The sequence below is a fragment of the Labeo rohita genome, chromosome 13 (assembly GCF_022985175.1).
Source record: "Labeo rohita strain BAU-BD-2019 chromosome 13, IGBB_LRoh.1.0, whole genome shotgun sequence".
NCBI classification, from domain to species: domain Eukaryota; kingdom Metazoa; phylum Chordata; class Actinopteri; order Cypriniformes; family Cyprinidae; genus Labeo; species Labeo rohita.
The window spans coordinates 32,662,508-32,678,721 of NC_066881.1; the positions used below are offsets into that span (position 1 = coordinate 32,662,508).

General features: G+C 33.3%; 1 protein-coding gene across 1 annotated transcript in view; it reads right to left on the reverse strand.

The window, feature by feature from the left end:
• Nucleotides 1-128: 128 nt before the first annotated feature.
• The window catches only part of acoxl (acyl-CoA oxidase-like), a 64,632-nt gene continuing 48,546 nt past the window's right edge, over nt 129-16,214 (reverse strand). The window contains exons 18-19 of the mRNA XM_051125944.1: nt 14,624-14,725; nt 129-1,445 (exon numbers count right to left, since the gene is read on the reverse strand). Coding sequence (XP_050981901.1) covers nt 1,293-1,445; nt 14,624-14,725 — 255 coding nt within the window. The 3' untranslated portion in view covers nt 129-1,292. The remainder of the gene's footprint in view (nt 1,446-14,623; nt 14,726-16,214) is intronic.

Sequence of the window (16,214 nt, forward strand, 5' to 3'; positions counted from 1 at the left end):
ACGTGCAGAAAACCTAGAAATCACAGAAAATGCATCTATTTGCAGAACATTAAGGAAACTCCATGTTGCTGTTCTTTGCAGACTTTAGAAAGAAGTGAACAAATTCACATTTTTGTGAAAAGACTAGCAAAACACAAAACCTGAATTGATGATTGGTAGTTTGGTCCAAGACAAAAGCATACATGTACATTTTTTAAAGACCCACAATGAGTAGAAGTTAACTAAATTAGAACCTGTGATCTAATTATTTACCTTTACTTAGCTCAAATGGTAAATAAAAGTAAAATTACGGCAGTTGATAGTAGCAAACTGTAGCAGCAGTAATATATTATTGTCTATCCAACATTTTAGTGTGGTTATTGTTACCTAATGTACGTACAATTGCATAAATATCCAAAAACGGTGTGTAATGTGATGACTAATCACATTTGGGCTTTTCTTAACCCATTATTTAACTGAAATCTGCCTCTCGGCACTTCTTTATGCTGTTACAGCTTAGATCCGAGCTGTCAGAGCTCCTTTGTAAACTGCAAATGTTTAGTACATTTGGATAATTTTAATTCAGTTTTAGCTGGTGTTTATTTGAAAAACTTGAGGAATTTAAGGAAAAAAATTAGAACCTGTATGATAGACATAATGTGCAACTCCTATAACTGAAATTCCCTTCTACATACACTCTTAAAAATAAAGGTTCTTTATTGGCACTGATAGTTCCGTTAAGAACTCTTAACATCCATGGAACTTTTCCATTGGATAAAAGGTTCTCGATAGTCCAATGAGCTCCTTTAAATGTTCTTCACACAAAGTAAAAATTTTTTTTTTTTTTTTTTAAGAAACGTTCAGTGAAAGGCTCTTTATTGGCAGAATGAAGAATCTTTAACATCCATGGAACTTTTTTATTGGACAAAAGGTCTTTGAATGTTAAATAAGGTTCTTTAGATGTTCTTCAAACTAACAAATGGTTCTTTAAAGAACCATTCACCAAATGATTCTTTGTGGACCCCAAAACCCAAAATGGTTCTTCTGTGGCATTGTTGCAAACCCACCCCCTTTGGATCCTTTATATTTAAGAGTGAAGAAGAAATAGTAGTGTTGTTCCTACATGTCATTTTCTCAAGGCCTTTAAGTTCTACCATTCTTGTTGGCACAAAGCATGATGCTTAATCATAAAACATCAGCTATGCATTCGTAAGTGCATTGACCTCCAATTAGTTCCTCATTGTTCAGACTAGCAACCTGAAATCACTTAATTGTTCTCCCACATTCTAATACATTCATATTCATTCTCTCATTTACAGCTTAGACTGTGGCTGCGGGTAAAAGGCCCATTCGGCCCTGGGATTGGCGACTCCAGCGATAGGAGCCTGGATGCAGCAGGACGGGATGTTGAAGTCATCGACCACCTTCAGCGCATCATCCTTCACCGATCTGCACAGCTCCAACAGCTTCAACACAAGCAGACCATAATCACATGAGCGTTAATGCAGTGATTACACAACAATATCATTATACAACTGGATGTTTTCAAGAAAATGTGAGTAGAGCTTGCCCAATGAGAAACCGCCGACAGTCACTCATCATAATAAGTTGCACAATTTTTCATTCATGTCTATAACAAAAACCCTGAGGAACATGCTGCATGTCCAAACTTTTATACTTGGGGCTAAGGATTTAACACATAAGCATGATCAGTAAAAAACACCATTAATGATACTTGACACTAGTATAAACAAATAAGGACAATTCCTAATTTAAACTCACCAGAAGAAAGATTTCTTAGTCGCAATTACATTTTACAATTTTACAATCGATGAGATTTTGAAGTAAAAATGCTGAATTAGAATTTTCTTGTAAAACATACTCCAATAGTCTTTTATTTACAACTTTTAAAAATAATTTCTACTAGACATAAGACAGCAATTTATCACAGTGAATATATATCCATAATCATTACCCTTCTATAACAGCACCCTCTGGTGGATATTAAAAAGCAACATTAAAAAACGTTCAACTTTCATTTCATAAAGTTCCTCTTCCCAATTCGCCTTAAACGCACTGCTCCATCAGATGAAGCGCGTGTGTGTGGTGTGAACAGAGACGTTGATGTGTGAGTCATTCATGTGTGAGAACGCAGTCAGACTGTCATGTCAGGGTCAAGAGAACAGGAATGAGATGTTCAGGCGAGGAGATCACCGTAATGTGATAAAAGGCAGAAATTACTCACCACAACCAATGTTTTAAGAAGAACCACAGCATGCTGGATCATATGATCATACTGACTGTATAAAAATTTGTTTGGATTTACTGTACTTACTGTAACATTGAGATATTCATGTACTTTTTAAAAATCTCATGGTCCCAATGTGACAGCTGACGTGTTCAGCATTGTAAACCTCACCTAAAAGACACATTTTTAAATTATTATTGATTGTGGTAAATTTTTTTAGCCCTATAATAGACTGAATAAACCAAAAACAGGGGAAAAATACGCAATATATACCACTGGTCTTGAAAGAAGTCTTTTACATTCTCAGAGACTGCATTATTTGTTCAAAAAATACAATAAAATCAATAATATTGTGAAATATTATTAGAATTTAAAACAACTGTTTTCTATTTTAATATACTGTAAAATGTAATTTATTTCTGTGATGCGAAACTGAATTTTCAGCATCATTACTCCAGTCTTCAGTGTCACACGATCCTTCAGAAAGCATTTTAATATGCTGATTTGCTGCTCAAGAAACATTATTATCAATGTTGAGAACAGTCATGCTGTTTAGAATTTATCGTACACTCTTGAAAATAAAGGTGTTTTAAAAGGTTCTTCACAGCGAGGCCATAGAAGAACCATTTTTGGTTCCACAGATAACCATTCAGTCAAAGGTTCTTTAAAGAACCATCTCTTTCTTACCTTATTATAATGTGAAGAACCTTCTTTCGCCACAAAGAACCCTTTGTGAAACAGAAAGGTTCTTCAGATATTAAAGGTTCTTTATGGAACCATTTAGACAAAAAAAGATTCTTCTATGGCATCGTGAAGCACCTTTACTTTTAAGAGTGTAGAAACTGTAAAAACATTTTTTTTTTTCAGAATTTACAGTAAAATTAAGTTATTTATATACTTTTTAAAAAATCTCATGGTCCCAAAATGAGAGTTGACATGTGTCCAGCATCCTGAACTTGATCTAAAACACACATTTTATTTATTATGGTTGTTCTAAATTTTTAGCCCTATAATAGACTGATTAGACAAAAAATCTGGTAAAAATACACAGATTTATACTATCACTGGTACGATTTTTAAAAGCATTTTTAGTCCCTTATGCTCTCCAAGGCTGCATTTATTTGATCAAAAAATACAATTTACACAATAATATTGTGAAATATTATTAGAATTTAAAACAGGTGTTTTCTATTTGAATATATTTTAACATTTAATTTATTTCTGTGATACAATATTGAATTTTCAGCATCATTACTCTAGTCATCAGTGTCACACGATCCTTCTGAAATCATTCTAATATGCTGATTTGCTACTCAAGAAACATTATTATTATTATTAACAGTGTTAAAAACCGTCATGCTGTTTAATATTTATCGTAGAAAGTGCAGAAACTTTTTTTTTCCCAGAATTTACCATAACATTGTTATGTAAGTTAACCATAAGTTATGTAAGTTTACCATAACATTGTTATGTAAAAAAAAAAAAAAAAAAAAAAAAAAAAAAAATCGCATGGTGCCAATGTGACAGTTGACGTATCCAGCATCCTAAACTTCATCTAAAATACACATTTTTAAATTATTATTGGTTGTTCTAAAAATACACCAATACACCAAAATACACTAACATATGCGATCACCAGTAAGATTTTTTTAAACGTTTTTAAAGAATGTCTCTAATACTCTCTAAGGCTGCATTTATGTGATCAAAAAATACAATAAAATCAGTAATATTGTGAAATATTATTAGAATTTAAAATAACTGTTTTCTATTTATTATTTATTATTATTATCAATGTTTAAATGTTGTTTGTATTTTTCATGCTGTTTAATATTTATTGTAGAAACTGTAGAAATTTATTTAAAATAGAATCTTATGTAACATTCTAAATCTTTACCGTCACTTTTGAATAATTGAATGCATCCTGGCTGAATAAAAGTATTAATTTCTTATATAAATAAATAAATATCTTACTGATCCCGAACATTATAACAGTATTATCATACAGGCCCACATGAAATGAAATGAAACTGAAACACCTAAAACACCTTTAAAAAGAAGCATATTTTGATTATGAACAATCAACAGTTCATGCTCATGTTATTTTGTAACCTGTCCATGCTCAGATGGCTACAGTACATGTACTTGTTTAGAAATAAGACTAAAACTATTCAAACTGATTAAATGATAAGAAAATTGGATTCAAATAGAGGGAAATGCACAATCAGTCTATTCATCTCCTGTCATTGCTTCATTCGTGAGGTGTCGCACTGATTCCACAGACATCCTGCGTGAGTCACAGAACCTGCTATTTTCTCCCACATCGCCTGACAAAGAGTTAATTTATCGTCCTGACACTTTGGCTCCTGCTCAAGTCCTCCAGAGCTCGAGATGAAAGACAAATGATCACAGGCTGTCAGTTTTCTCCAAAGCTCTGCTTGTGTATTTTGACTTTTATAACCCTGTACTATGAAACCCCCTCATTGTTCTGTTTGAGAAACACTCGCTTATCTGTGGCGCATTAACGGCTGAAATATGTTTGGACACGTCTTGCTCAATAGCCGTCTGTCCAATGAGGAGTCTGAAGTACGTCTGACCTCGCTCGTTCTCTCTTTCCAGATCGGCTGAAAAGAAAGTAGCTTTATGTAGAGGTTACATGCGCCACTGAAGCAACGTAGAGATAAGGAAAGTGTGTAAACAGAGCGAGAAAGAGATGGCATGAAAGAAGAGAAAGGGAGACAGAATGGAAAATTCAAAGTCAAATACACAGTGTAATTTGATCTGCTTTTAAAAGTAAGGTAAACAAAAAATATATATTTTTTTTTATAAGAGGTCAGATCGTTCGTTATGTTTTTTAAAGTGTCCTCTGCTCACCAAGGCTGCATTAATTTGATCAAAAATTTTGAGTAATTTGAGTAAAAACAGTAATAATTTTACACCGTGAAATAACTATTTTATATGCGAATATGTGAAATCATAGAAATCATTTTTTATCATCATCAATGTTAAAAACTTTTTTGGGTAAACTATGATATATATATATATTTTTTTCTGGATTCTTCGATGAATGTCAGTGTCACTTTTAATCAATTTAATGTGTCCTCACTAAATAAAACGTATTAATATATATATTTTTTAAATTAAAATAAATAAATAAAAATGTGAAAAATTATTTTAAAAAATCTTACTGTCCACGTTTAAACAATAGTATATGTTATACAAAACTGCAATATTAATTTGTAACTTGAACTTAAGGCTTCATTCAAAACCCAAGTCAACTCGACTTATAGAAGACATAGAAGACACCAACAAGTGTTTTTATGACCATAAAATCGGATTAAACCTTTGATTGATCTCCAAACATGAGATGAAGCTTCACTACTAGACAGAAACAGGGTCGTATCACTATCACAGCAGCTGCTGACGGTCTTTCACCAAAAATGAAGATGTTCTGCCACTTTTCAAAGACAATGAGGGGCATGATGATATGGAGATAAACTCAAGGACAGAGACTCAGACGTAGCCTGAGGAAAAATGTCAGCTGTGTTAACACAACAAAAGCAATGTCAGTGTTACTGTGTGATTCAGTCAGTGCGGAGCTGTGAAATCTCATGCGTTCTTTTAAAATGACTACAGATGCATATGTAGGTAAAATGTGATTTGATTATCTTTTTAATGTCTTAGCTGTTTCTCCTAGAGAGCAATTAGATTAAATGCAAAGCAAATGGAGACTGCCTTTAGGTCTCCTGCTTTTCAGTGTTGCCAAGTCCGCGGTTTTCCCACGGAACTGGGCTACTTTAACACTGTTGCCGTGGGTTGTTTTTGATGTCTGTGAGTTCCAATAACATCATGTTTAGCCCCTGAAATAGGAGTTTATGTGATTTTTAATGGGGGACCCATTTTGGGCTAGTTTTGAGTTGCAATTCCGTGGGTTTTGTTGTGACACATGGCAACCCTGCTGCTTTTCTCCTAAGATGCAGTAATCTCATGTGTCTCGTCTTTTGGAAGAGATGTCAACATTGTTTCAAACGTCAAAATGTGCTAAAACTAGGGTTGTTAAACAATTAATTGCGATTAACTGCATACAAAATAAAAGTTTGAGTTTGCCTAATATATGTGTGAGTACTGTGTGTAATTATTATGTATATATAGATACACACAAAGTAATGTATATATTTTAGAGAAATATGTTGTTTATGTACAAAATGTTTTTCTTTAAATATAATATAAATTATATAAAAATTATAATAAATGCATATACTTGTAAATATTTCTTAAATATAAACATGAATGTATTTGTATTTATATATACATAATAATTACACACAGTACACACACATATATTAGGCAAACTCAAACTTTTATTTTGTATGCGATTAATGCAATTAATCATTTGACAGCCCTACTTTGAGGTCATCTTGAGATCTTTAAGCACATTTTGATATTTGAAACAATGTTCGCTTCCAAAACTCAAGACGAGACACGTGAGATTACCGCATCTCAGGAGAAAAGCTGCAGGGTTGCCAGGTTTTCACAACAAAACCCGCCCAATTGCAACTCAAAACTAACCCATTCGAGGGGGGGGGTCCTACCTCGATAGCCCTACTTCTAACATTTATCATCAAGCTCATACAAACCCAAATGATCTGTGCCGATTTACAATATTGTTCAAAAGTTTGGGGTTGGTCAGATTTGTTGACACTTTTAAAGTAAGGCTCTTCTGCTCATCAAGACTGCATTTATTTGATTAGAAATACAGTAAAATCAGCAATATTATGAAATGTTATTACAATTTAAAATAGCTACTTTCTATTTGAATATATTTTAAAAAGTAATTTATCATAGTGATGCAAAGCTGAATTTTCAGCATCATTTCTCCAGTCTTCATAGTCACATGATCCTTCAGAAATCATTCTAACATGCTGATTCGCTGCTCAATAATAATTTATGATTATTATCAGTGTTTAAAACAGTTGTGTTGCTTCATATTTTTGTGGAAACGCACAAAAAGTTAAAAAGTTAAGTTAAAAAGAACAGCACTGATTAGAAAAAAATAAATATTAACATTACAAAGGTCTTTACTGTCACTTTTGATTAATTATAAATGCATGCTTTCTGAATAGAAGCATTAATGATCTTTATGAAAGAGCAGTAATATGGTCTTTTCATACTGCATTTTTTTTTTTTTTTTTTTGCACATCCACAAAAATCCCCTTCTAAACAGTTAACCATTACCCATAAGCCATCACATAAAGCTCACAATTAAAACTAAAAAACAATCTCCAACACTGCCTCTCTGTGTTGGGGTGAATGTGTGTGTGTTTGTGTGTGTTCAGTGAAGCATGTGAGTCTGGCTCTAATGTTGACACATGTAATGATAGGAGTGTGTGTACAATAGGACTCATTCTAAAGAGCTGGAGCCACACACAGAGAAATCACACGTACATGTGAGGATCTCATCCACGGATACTGTCCTCAGCACTCAGATCCCACACACAGAGTCTTACTCATTCAATAACATGCCCATGGACATTTCTTATGCCTCACTCACTACCACACACATACACTGACTCACTAATTAGTGTCAAGTCAAGTCAAGCACTATTACTACTGCTCGCGCTTTGGTTATAGTGACCTAAATAAACCTTTAACTTTAGCATAATTTGCTGGACATTAATGACACTTCAAATGATCAGGAATTACAGAGATGGACTGTAAAAAAAGATTTTCTGATCATAAGCATTTTGTGAACATTTTAGGTCTACAAGAAGACATTTCTCTCACTATTGTGACAGATGAAAGGGAGTCTCTCGTGCACTCTCTGTTATGAAAACAAAGGCGATTTTCATATTGAGTGGCATTTGCATACACAACGTTCACAAGTTTGAGGTCGGTAAGATTTCTGAATGCTTTTGAAAGTCTCTTCTGCTCACCAAGGCTGCATTTATTTGATGTATTTATTAATACAGTAAAAACAGTGATATTTTGTAATATTATTACAGTTTAAAATAACTGTTTTCTATTTAAATATATATTGTAAAATGTAATTTATTCCTGATCAAAGCTCAATTTTCTTTAGTGTCACATGATCCTTTAGAAATCAATCATTCTAGTATGCTGATTTGCTGCTCAAGAAACATTTCTGATTATCATCAATGTTGAAAACAACTGTGCTGCTGTTATATACTTTGTGAAAACTGTTATTTATTTTTTTCAGTATTCTTTGAAAGTTCAAAAGAACCAAATTCATATAAAATTTGCCTTGCTCAATTTAATGCATCCCTGCAGGATAAAAAGTATTAATAACTTTCAAAAAACACAATTTTTTTTTTTTATCTTAAACTTGTGAACGGTAGTATAAAGGAAAAAAACTTTAGTAGTGGCAGAACTACTAGTTTTTCTCTATACTAGTTTTTACTAGTTTTGATAGCAGTTTTTCCCTTGCTGATTTATAATGAAAAATAAAAATAAATACATAAATATCTTTTGAGTCTAGTACAGCTTTGTGTACGCTACCAGTCAAATATAAGAACAGTAAGATTTTTAATGTTTTTTAAAGCAATCTCTTCTGCTTACCGAATGTGCATTTATTTGATCCAAAGTACAGCAAAGACAGTAAAATTTTGAAATATTTTTCCTATTTAAAATAACAGTTTTCAATTTGAATATATTCTAAAATGTAATTTATAACTGTGATTTCATAGCTGAATTTGTAGCATCATTACTCCAGTCACATGATCCTTCAAAATCATTGAACCATGATCATTCTAATATTCTGATCTCTTGCTCAAAAACATGTAGTATTATTATTATTATTATTATTATTAGTAGTAGTAGTAGTATGTTGAAAACAGCTTTTTTAGGTTTCTTTGATGAATAGAAAGTTCAAAAGAACAGCATTTATCTGAAATAGAACTCTTTTGTAACATTATAAATGTCTTTATCATCACTTGAACAGCAAATCAGCATATCACAATGATTTCTGAAGGATCATGTGACTGGAGTAATGATGCTAAAAAATTCAGCTGTGATCACAGGAATAAATTACATTTTAAAATATATTCAAATAGAAAACAGTTATTTTAAATAGTAAAGATATTTCACAATATTACAGATTTTGCTGTATTTTGGATCAAATAAATGCAGGCTTGGTGAGCAAAAAAAAAAAAAAAACATTAAAAATCTTACTGTCCAAAAACTTTTGACTAGTAGTGTACATTCTTAAAAATATATGAAATTAACTGTGCTAAAACTCGCAGCAAACTAAAAGCTATTTAGTGATTTGGGATGAGATTTCTGTTCACTCAGTACTGTTTTTACAACACAGAGTTGTTCTGGTTTGTTTTCAACAGTCTCTGACTCCTAGATCAATAACAAAACGTAATGCCAATCAAAGCTCGCTAAGCCTAACGTTATTTGCATGGCTTATTCCACGGCATGGAAAACTAGACGATAGGCAAAGATGCTCACTCTTATCTGTCCAAAACATGTTTTCATCTTGTCCGTGGATAGATCCCTTCTTCAGCAACTCCCACTCAACTGAAAATCAGACAAATATAGTGACTCCTAAAGTAAACAATAAAAGTCCCAGAGGAACTTGGGAGACATAGTGGAGTTCTCAGTTATGATTCTATGAATGTAGACACAAACAAGTCAATAGTTAGCAAACAGTAAGACCATAAAGCTAAAAAAACAAAAAAACAAAACACACATATCAATATGGATACCCAGGGAACGTTCTCAAGAGTTTGCCTAATTGCTAATTTGCCTGGCAATGTTCTCTCATAGTTATGAACAAAAACTCTTCCAGTAGCGTTAATAGTTAATATTTAATATTTAATATTTTGTTAAAAGACATTTAAAGAACATTTTGTTCATTAAATATTTGTTCACAGGTATCTAGTCTTTATTAGTGTTCTCAGAACATCAGCACAAAATGTTATGGAATGTTTTCTTCTAAAGCATTTTAGTTGGACGTTAAAAAAAACGTTTTCATAATAATGTTTTCATAACTTAATGAAATGTTAGCAAAATGTTCTTAGAATACATTTTTGTGGGAAATTATCTGGTTCGTAATGTTTTTTTTTTTTGTTTTTTTGTTTTTTTTTTTGCAGAAAAATGTTATTTATACATCGGTCATGGACTGTTTTAATTCTGAAACATTTCAGTTGGATGCCTAACATTTAAAAATGTTACAACTTTACAATGTTACATATGTTACAACCAAACATTCCGAGAATATTCAAAAGCACACAAATTTTTTTAAGCATTTTTGTGTATTTTAACTCTTTCCACCAATGACTGTGTGATTTTGAGATGCATCTTTTCACACTGAGGACAACTGAGGGACTCTCATGCAGCTATTACAGAAGGTTCAAACACTCCAAAAGGAAACAGGGGTGAAAACTTTTTTTGAATTTGAAAATCAGAGTAAATTTGACATCTTTTGCTTCTGGAAAACATGTAATTACCTTCTGTAGCTTCTGAAGGGCAGTATTAAATGAAAAAAATATCATATTTAGGTAAAGTAAGAAAAATGTATACATCCTCATGCTGTTCAAAAGTTTTCACCCCTGGCTCTTAATGCATAGTTTTTCCTTTTGAAGCATAATTGAGTGTTTAAACCTTCTGTAATAGTTGCAAATGAGTTCAGGACAAACAAATGACTCATGAACAACTATCACTAAACAAAAAAAACACTTTTAAAATTAAAAAAAAAAAAAACTGAGTGTTTCTAACGTTTAGAGAAAATCCAGAAATAATGTTTTCATATCTTAATGAAATGTTAGCAGAATGTTTTTAGAATATATTTTTTGTTAGCTGGGAAATTATCTGGTTCGTAATAATGTTTTTTTGTTTTTTGTTTTTTTGCAGAAAAAGGTTATTTATACATCGGTCATGGACTGTTTTAATTCTGAAACGTTTCAGTTGGATGCCTAACATTTAAAAAATGTTACAACTTTACAATGTTACAAATGTTCCAACAGAACATTCCGGGAACATTCAAAAGTAACATTTCCATAATGTTTGCAAAATGATACAATGGAACATTCCCATAATATTCGTATAACTGAGAAAAAGAAAAATGGTAAACCATTTTAAAACTGGACATTTTGAATGTTCAGAGAACATTCAGAAATATCATTTTCATAACTTAATGGGAACATTAGCAAAACATTCTTACAAGCTAATCGTAGAACCATTGTCACCAATGCTTTTGAGAAACGTTGCCCAGATCATTTGACCTGAGAAGTGTTCATACTGAAACTCTTGATGTGTGACAAAGTGAGGCATTAAGATGTTTTGACACATTTGACATCACTGCGGCCAAATGTGCCAAGTTTCAATTTGTTCTCCATTTAATCTTAGTGCTGTCCAGGCATAACAGTCGAGATATTAGAGCTCTGGTTTGTAATTCTTACATGCGTCCTTAAGTGAACAGCAGCTAATTATAAACAAGCGATTGGGTTATTTTCGCCACGTTATGCAGCCTGTCACATGATAAATTATCTTCAATAAGCCATTGAAAACATATAACAATAGTTCATATGAGCGTGCTGAAAGGAACCGTAAGCACATGCCTTCAGTCACGTGCGGCAGCCGCTGCAGTGGCTCTGGGAGAACAGAGGGGGTTGTTTACACAGAGACAGCGGCTGTGTTGGGTTTGTTCGAGTGGTAAACATGCAGTAAAGCACCTGCTGACTGCATACTGACAGACCGGTGTCGGCCCTGCTGTCCTCTCGGCTCCTGTGTGGGAGAACCCCAATGAGGCCGCCTGGCTGTTTAATCACAGCTAATTGTGAACAACTGGGCACTTTATGTGTGTGTGTGTGTGTGTGTGTATGTGTGTGTTACAGGTGGACAATGGTAATGTTCACATTCTGCTACTCTGTAAACGCCGGGCTAATGTGCGAAGGGTTAATGGGTCTAATCCAAAACAGCCTCCGATGTGCAGCAAAAACAGGCTTTGCACCTCTTTAACTGCCTAAAGACTGATTGACAGCATGCTGATACCCTCCTGATGTGGCTGCTGGTCAAATTGCACTCCCAAGGCTTTAAAAATTAAAGCATGGTCACTTATTAAGACGTTCTCCCTAGGTCTCGACCAACTAGTAATTCAATTACTTTTTAATTGCTTTAGATAAAAATGCATGTACCCAGCCAACAGGGAATGTTCTCACTAATAAGTTCTATTAATGTTAGGACAAACATTCTTAAAGTAATGTTTATGGACTGCTCTTATAACTTTATTAATATTTTATATACATTCTCTAATGTTGAGGTCAAAAGTTTATATACACCTTGCAGAATCTGCAAAATGTTAATTATTTTACCAAAAGAGGGATCATACAATATGCATGTTATTTTTTTATTCAGTACTGACCTGAATAAGATATTTCACATAAAGTATGTTTACAAATAGCCCAGTTGAATTTATGAAAATGACCCCGTTCAAAAGTTTACATATGCTTGATTCTTAATACTGTGTTGTTACCTGAATGAACCACAGCTGTGTTTTTTTTTGTTTTTTTTTTGTTTAGTGATAGTTGTTCACGAGTCCCTTGTTTCTCCTGAACCGTTAAACTGCCCACTGTTCTTCAGAAAAATCCTTCAGGTCTCACAAATTCTTTGGTTTTTCAGCATTTTTGTGTATTTGAACCCTTTGGAACAATGCCTGTATGATTTTGAGATCCATCGTTTCACACTAAGGACAACTGAGGGACTCGCATGCAACTATCACAGAAGGTTCAAACGCGCACTAATGCTCCAGAAGGAAACACAATGCATTAAAAGCCAGAGGGGGGGTGAAAACTTTTGGAATTTGATGATCAGGGTAAATTTCACTTATTTTGTCTTCTGGGAAACATGAAAGTATCTTCTGTAGCTTCTGAAGGGCAGTATTAAATGAAAAAATATAATATTTAGGCAAAGTAAGAAAAATGTATACATCCTCATTCTGTTCAAAAGTTTTCACCCCCGACTCTAAATGCATCGTTTTTCCTTTTGAAGCATCAATAAGCATTAAAACCTTCTGTAATAGCTGCATATGAGTCCCTCAGTTGTCCTCATTGTGCAAAGACGGATCTCAAAATCATACAGTCATTGTTGAAAAGTGTTCAAAATACACAAAAATGCTGAAAAACCAAAAAATTTGTGGAAGTTCTGAAGAACAGCAGGCAGTTTAACTGTTCAGGACAAACAAGGAACTCATTAACAACTATCACTAAACAAAAAAAACACAGCTGTGAATCATTCAATCACAACACAGTATTAAGAATCAAGCCTATATAAACTTTTAAACGGTCATTTTAATAAATTCAGCTACTATTTTATCTTGTGAACTATGTGTAAATGTTTTTTTATGTGAAATATCAACACTATCAACACAGGTCAACACTAAATAAAAAACATGCATTTTGTATGATCTCTTTTTTTTTGGTAAATAATTAACATATTCTGCAAGGTGTATGTAAACGTTTGACCTCAACTGCATTATGTTATTTGTTACATTTTATAACCTTTAAATAATGTTATAATCAAGAAACATTCCTGGAATATTAAAAATTAAAGATCAAATGACATTACAATTTGGGTGGAAAAGTTAGTAGAACATTGTAGGAAATGTTTTCGAAACCTTAAAATAACATTCTAATCACAACGGTCTTAGAATACTAAACAAAAAATTCAAATAACATTATATTTAAGGTAAAAATAATGTTGCAGAATGTTGTACGAGACGTTTTTGTAACCTTTAAATAATACTCTAATTACAACAAGAAAACTGGACATTACAACCTTTTTAGAAACATTTCAAGACAGAGTTCCTGTAACATTTTTATAACCTAATTGTGTTACCGGAGTAATTCTCCGCATGATGATTTTTTTTGTATTTATACTTTCATAGATATTTTTGAGCACTTAACCCTACCTCTACCCTAAACCTAACAATATAAAACACATAACAAAAAATCAGTATGTATTACAAATGTGTTATGTTGCAATTTAAGTGATTTGAAGGCATACAATACCTTTATGCAAAGAACAGATTGAAATTTTAGGTTTAAATGGCTAAAATGTTACCGTTCCTTGAATGCAGTCGCATATCATTCGGAATATAAATCTGAACTTTACAATGATGCATTTTTATGAATTATTGTGGCTGTTCAAATCATACCACAACATATAATTGTGTCATAATGACAAAATTACACACCGCTACATCATTTAATGGTGATAGATTTCCCATCCCCTTCACATCTGTGCATTGACGCCAAAGTTTTCCAATTTGAAAGTGAGTTCCTACTTCACCGATACATATATAATTGTGTGACACACACCTGACCATGCTTAAGTTTTTGACGCCTTGGTAACGAGAACAAGTTGTCAATTACTTAATACCTGGTTGCGGATCTGTCGGCTGGTGTTCGGGGTCAGGTAGTTGTGCTCCAGGTACCACGCTCTCTCTTGATAAACCAGGCTAGTGCCGTGAAGGAGGCAGAACTGTAAAAGAAACAGGAAAATATGCAAGGGAGCAACAGCAAAGACACATTAGTAACACAATGGCTTGATTTGCATGTGGCATCTGATGCATATTTAATATTAACAGGTTGCAGTAGTTGCACATTGAGTGGACACAAATTATAAAATGCATTACGTCTACACTTTTAGTGCCTACTTTGCAGCACATTGCATGGTGAACTCAGCATAATAGGGCTGGGAGTTGATTCCAAAAAGAATCAGTTCAAAGGGAATCAACTCCCCAGTGCAATTCATTTCTCAGAACTGGTTCTTGTGAATGGTTTGTTTTAAATAAATCGGTTCAAAAAATTATTGCAGCCGTTCTATGACAACTCGTATGTCAACTCTATGTCATTTCTATCAAACAAAGTCAATTTTGTGAATGCACAGCTGTTTATTACCTTTTATTCAAGTCATCCTGCATATCGATTAGCATACGATTGACAAATAGTGATTAAACTACATCCTGGACAAGTTTCCTAGATTAAAGTTTTGCATCTAAAACACAATACAGACATTGATGCACGAACAGTGTTTTGTTCTAGGTGTCTAAAATGTCTTAAAGAGTGAAACTGACTTGTTCTGTTGTCCAAAATGGACGGTTCTGAGTGCCACTCTGAACAACATGAAGAGATATTAAACAAAAAAAAATCTTTAGATCTTTAAACCAAAAAAACAACAAAAAAAAGATTTTTCAAATCAGATTCAATTCCAAAAATTTCGAAATCAAACAACCTTAGCAGATCCTAGCGAAATGCAATCCAAACCTATTTATCTATTCATCTTGACATGTAGGCTTATTTGAAACAAATTAAGGGAATAAATGCTGTCAAAACACTGCGAATCAAATGCTTTCTGAAAAGTCTGTCAGCCCTGTTGTGCAAGTTCCACATGCAGAAACAAACAACACTTTCAATTCAGCAAATCTGATGATTCCAGTGGTTTACAGCTACGGTTTGAGGTTTGGGTTCAACTGGATGTAAATGCGACGCTCCTCCTTGTGTATATTAGATTTCATGAGAATCAAGCTGTAAAAGTTTGCAATCCTCCACCAACAATCATTTTATAACTTATGACCCCTGTCAAAGGAACTATTCAATGCAGTAACCCAGAAATGCAGTCAGTTTTGTTTAAATGTTGCAGACGCAAAATGTTTGAAACAGTCCTTAAGGGGCCAGTCACACGAAAAATGGTAACTGTAGTGGTAAATTAAAGCAATAAGCCCCAAGAATCCATGGTTTAGGGGGCGTTGTTAGGCTTGACGTGGAGCGGAGTGCCTAAAACCCCATTAGCTGTTATAAATTCACCATAAACCACAACTTCATGGGGCTTATTGCTTTTATAAAACGGTTATTACAACAGAGCAAATAAAGTGTAATGATATTAATAAAAACATTATTCTTCCGCCAAAAAAAAAGCAGTTCCTCAGAAACAGTTGTGGTTGCAACAAAGTGGTTGCCAGGCAACACAC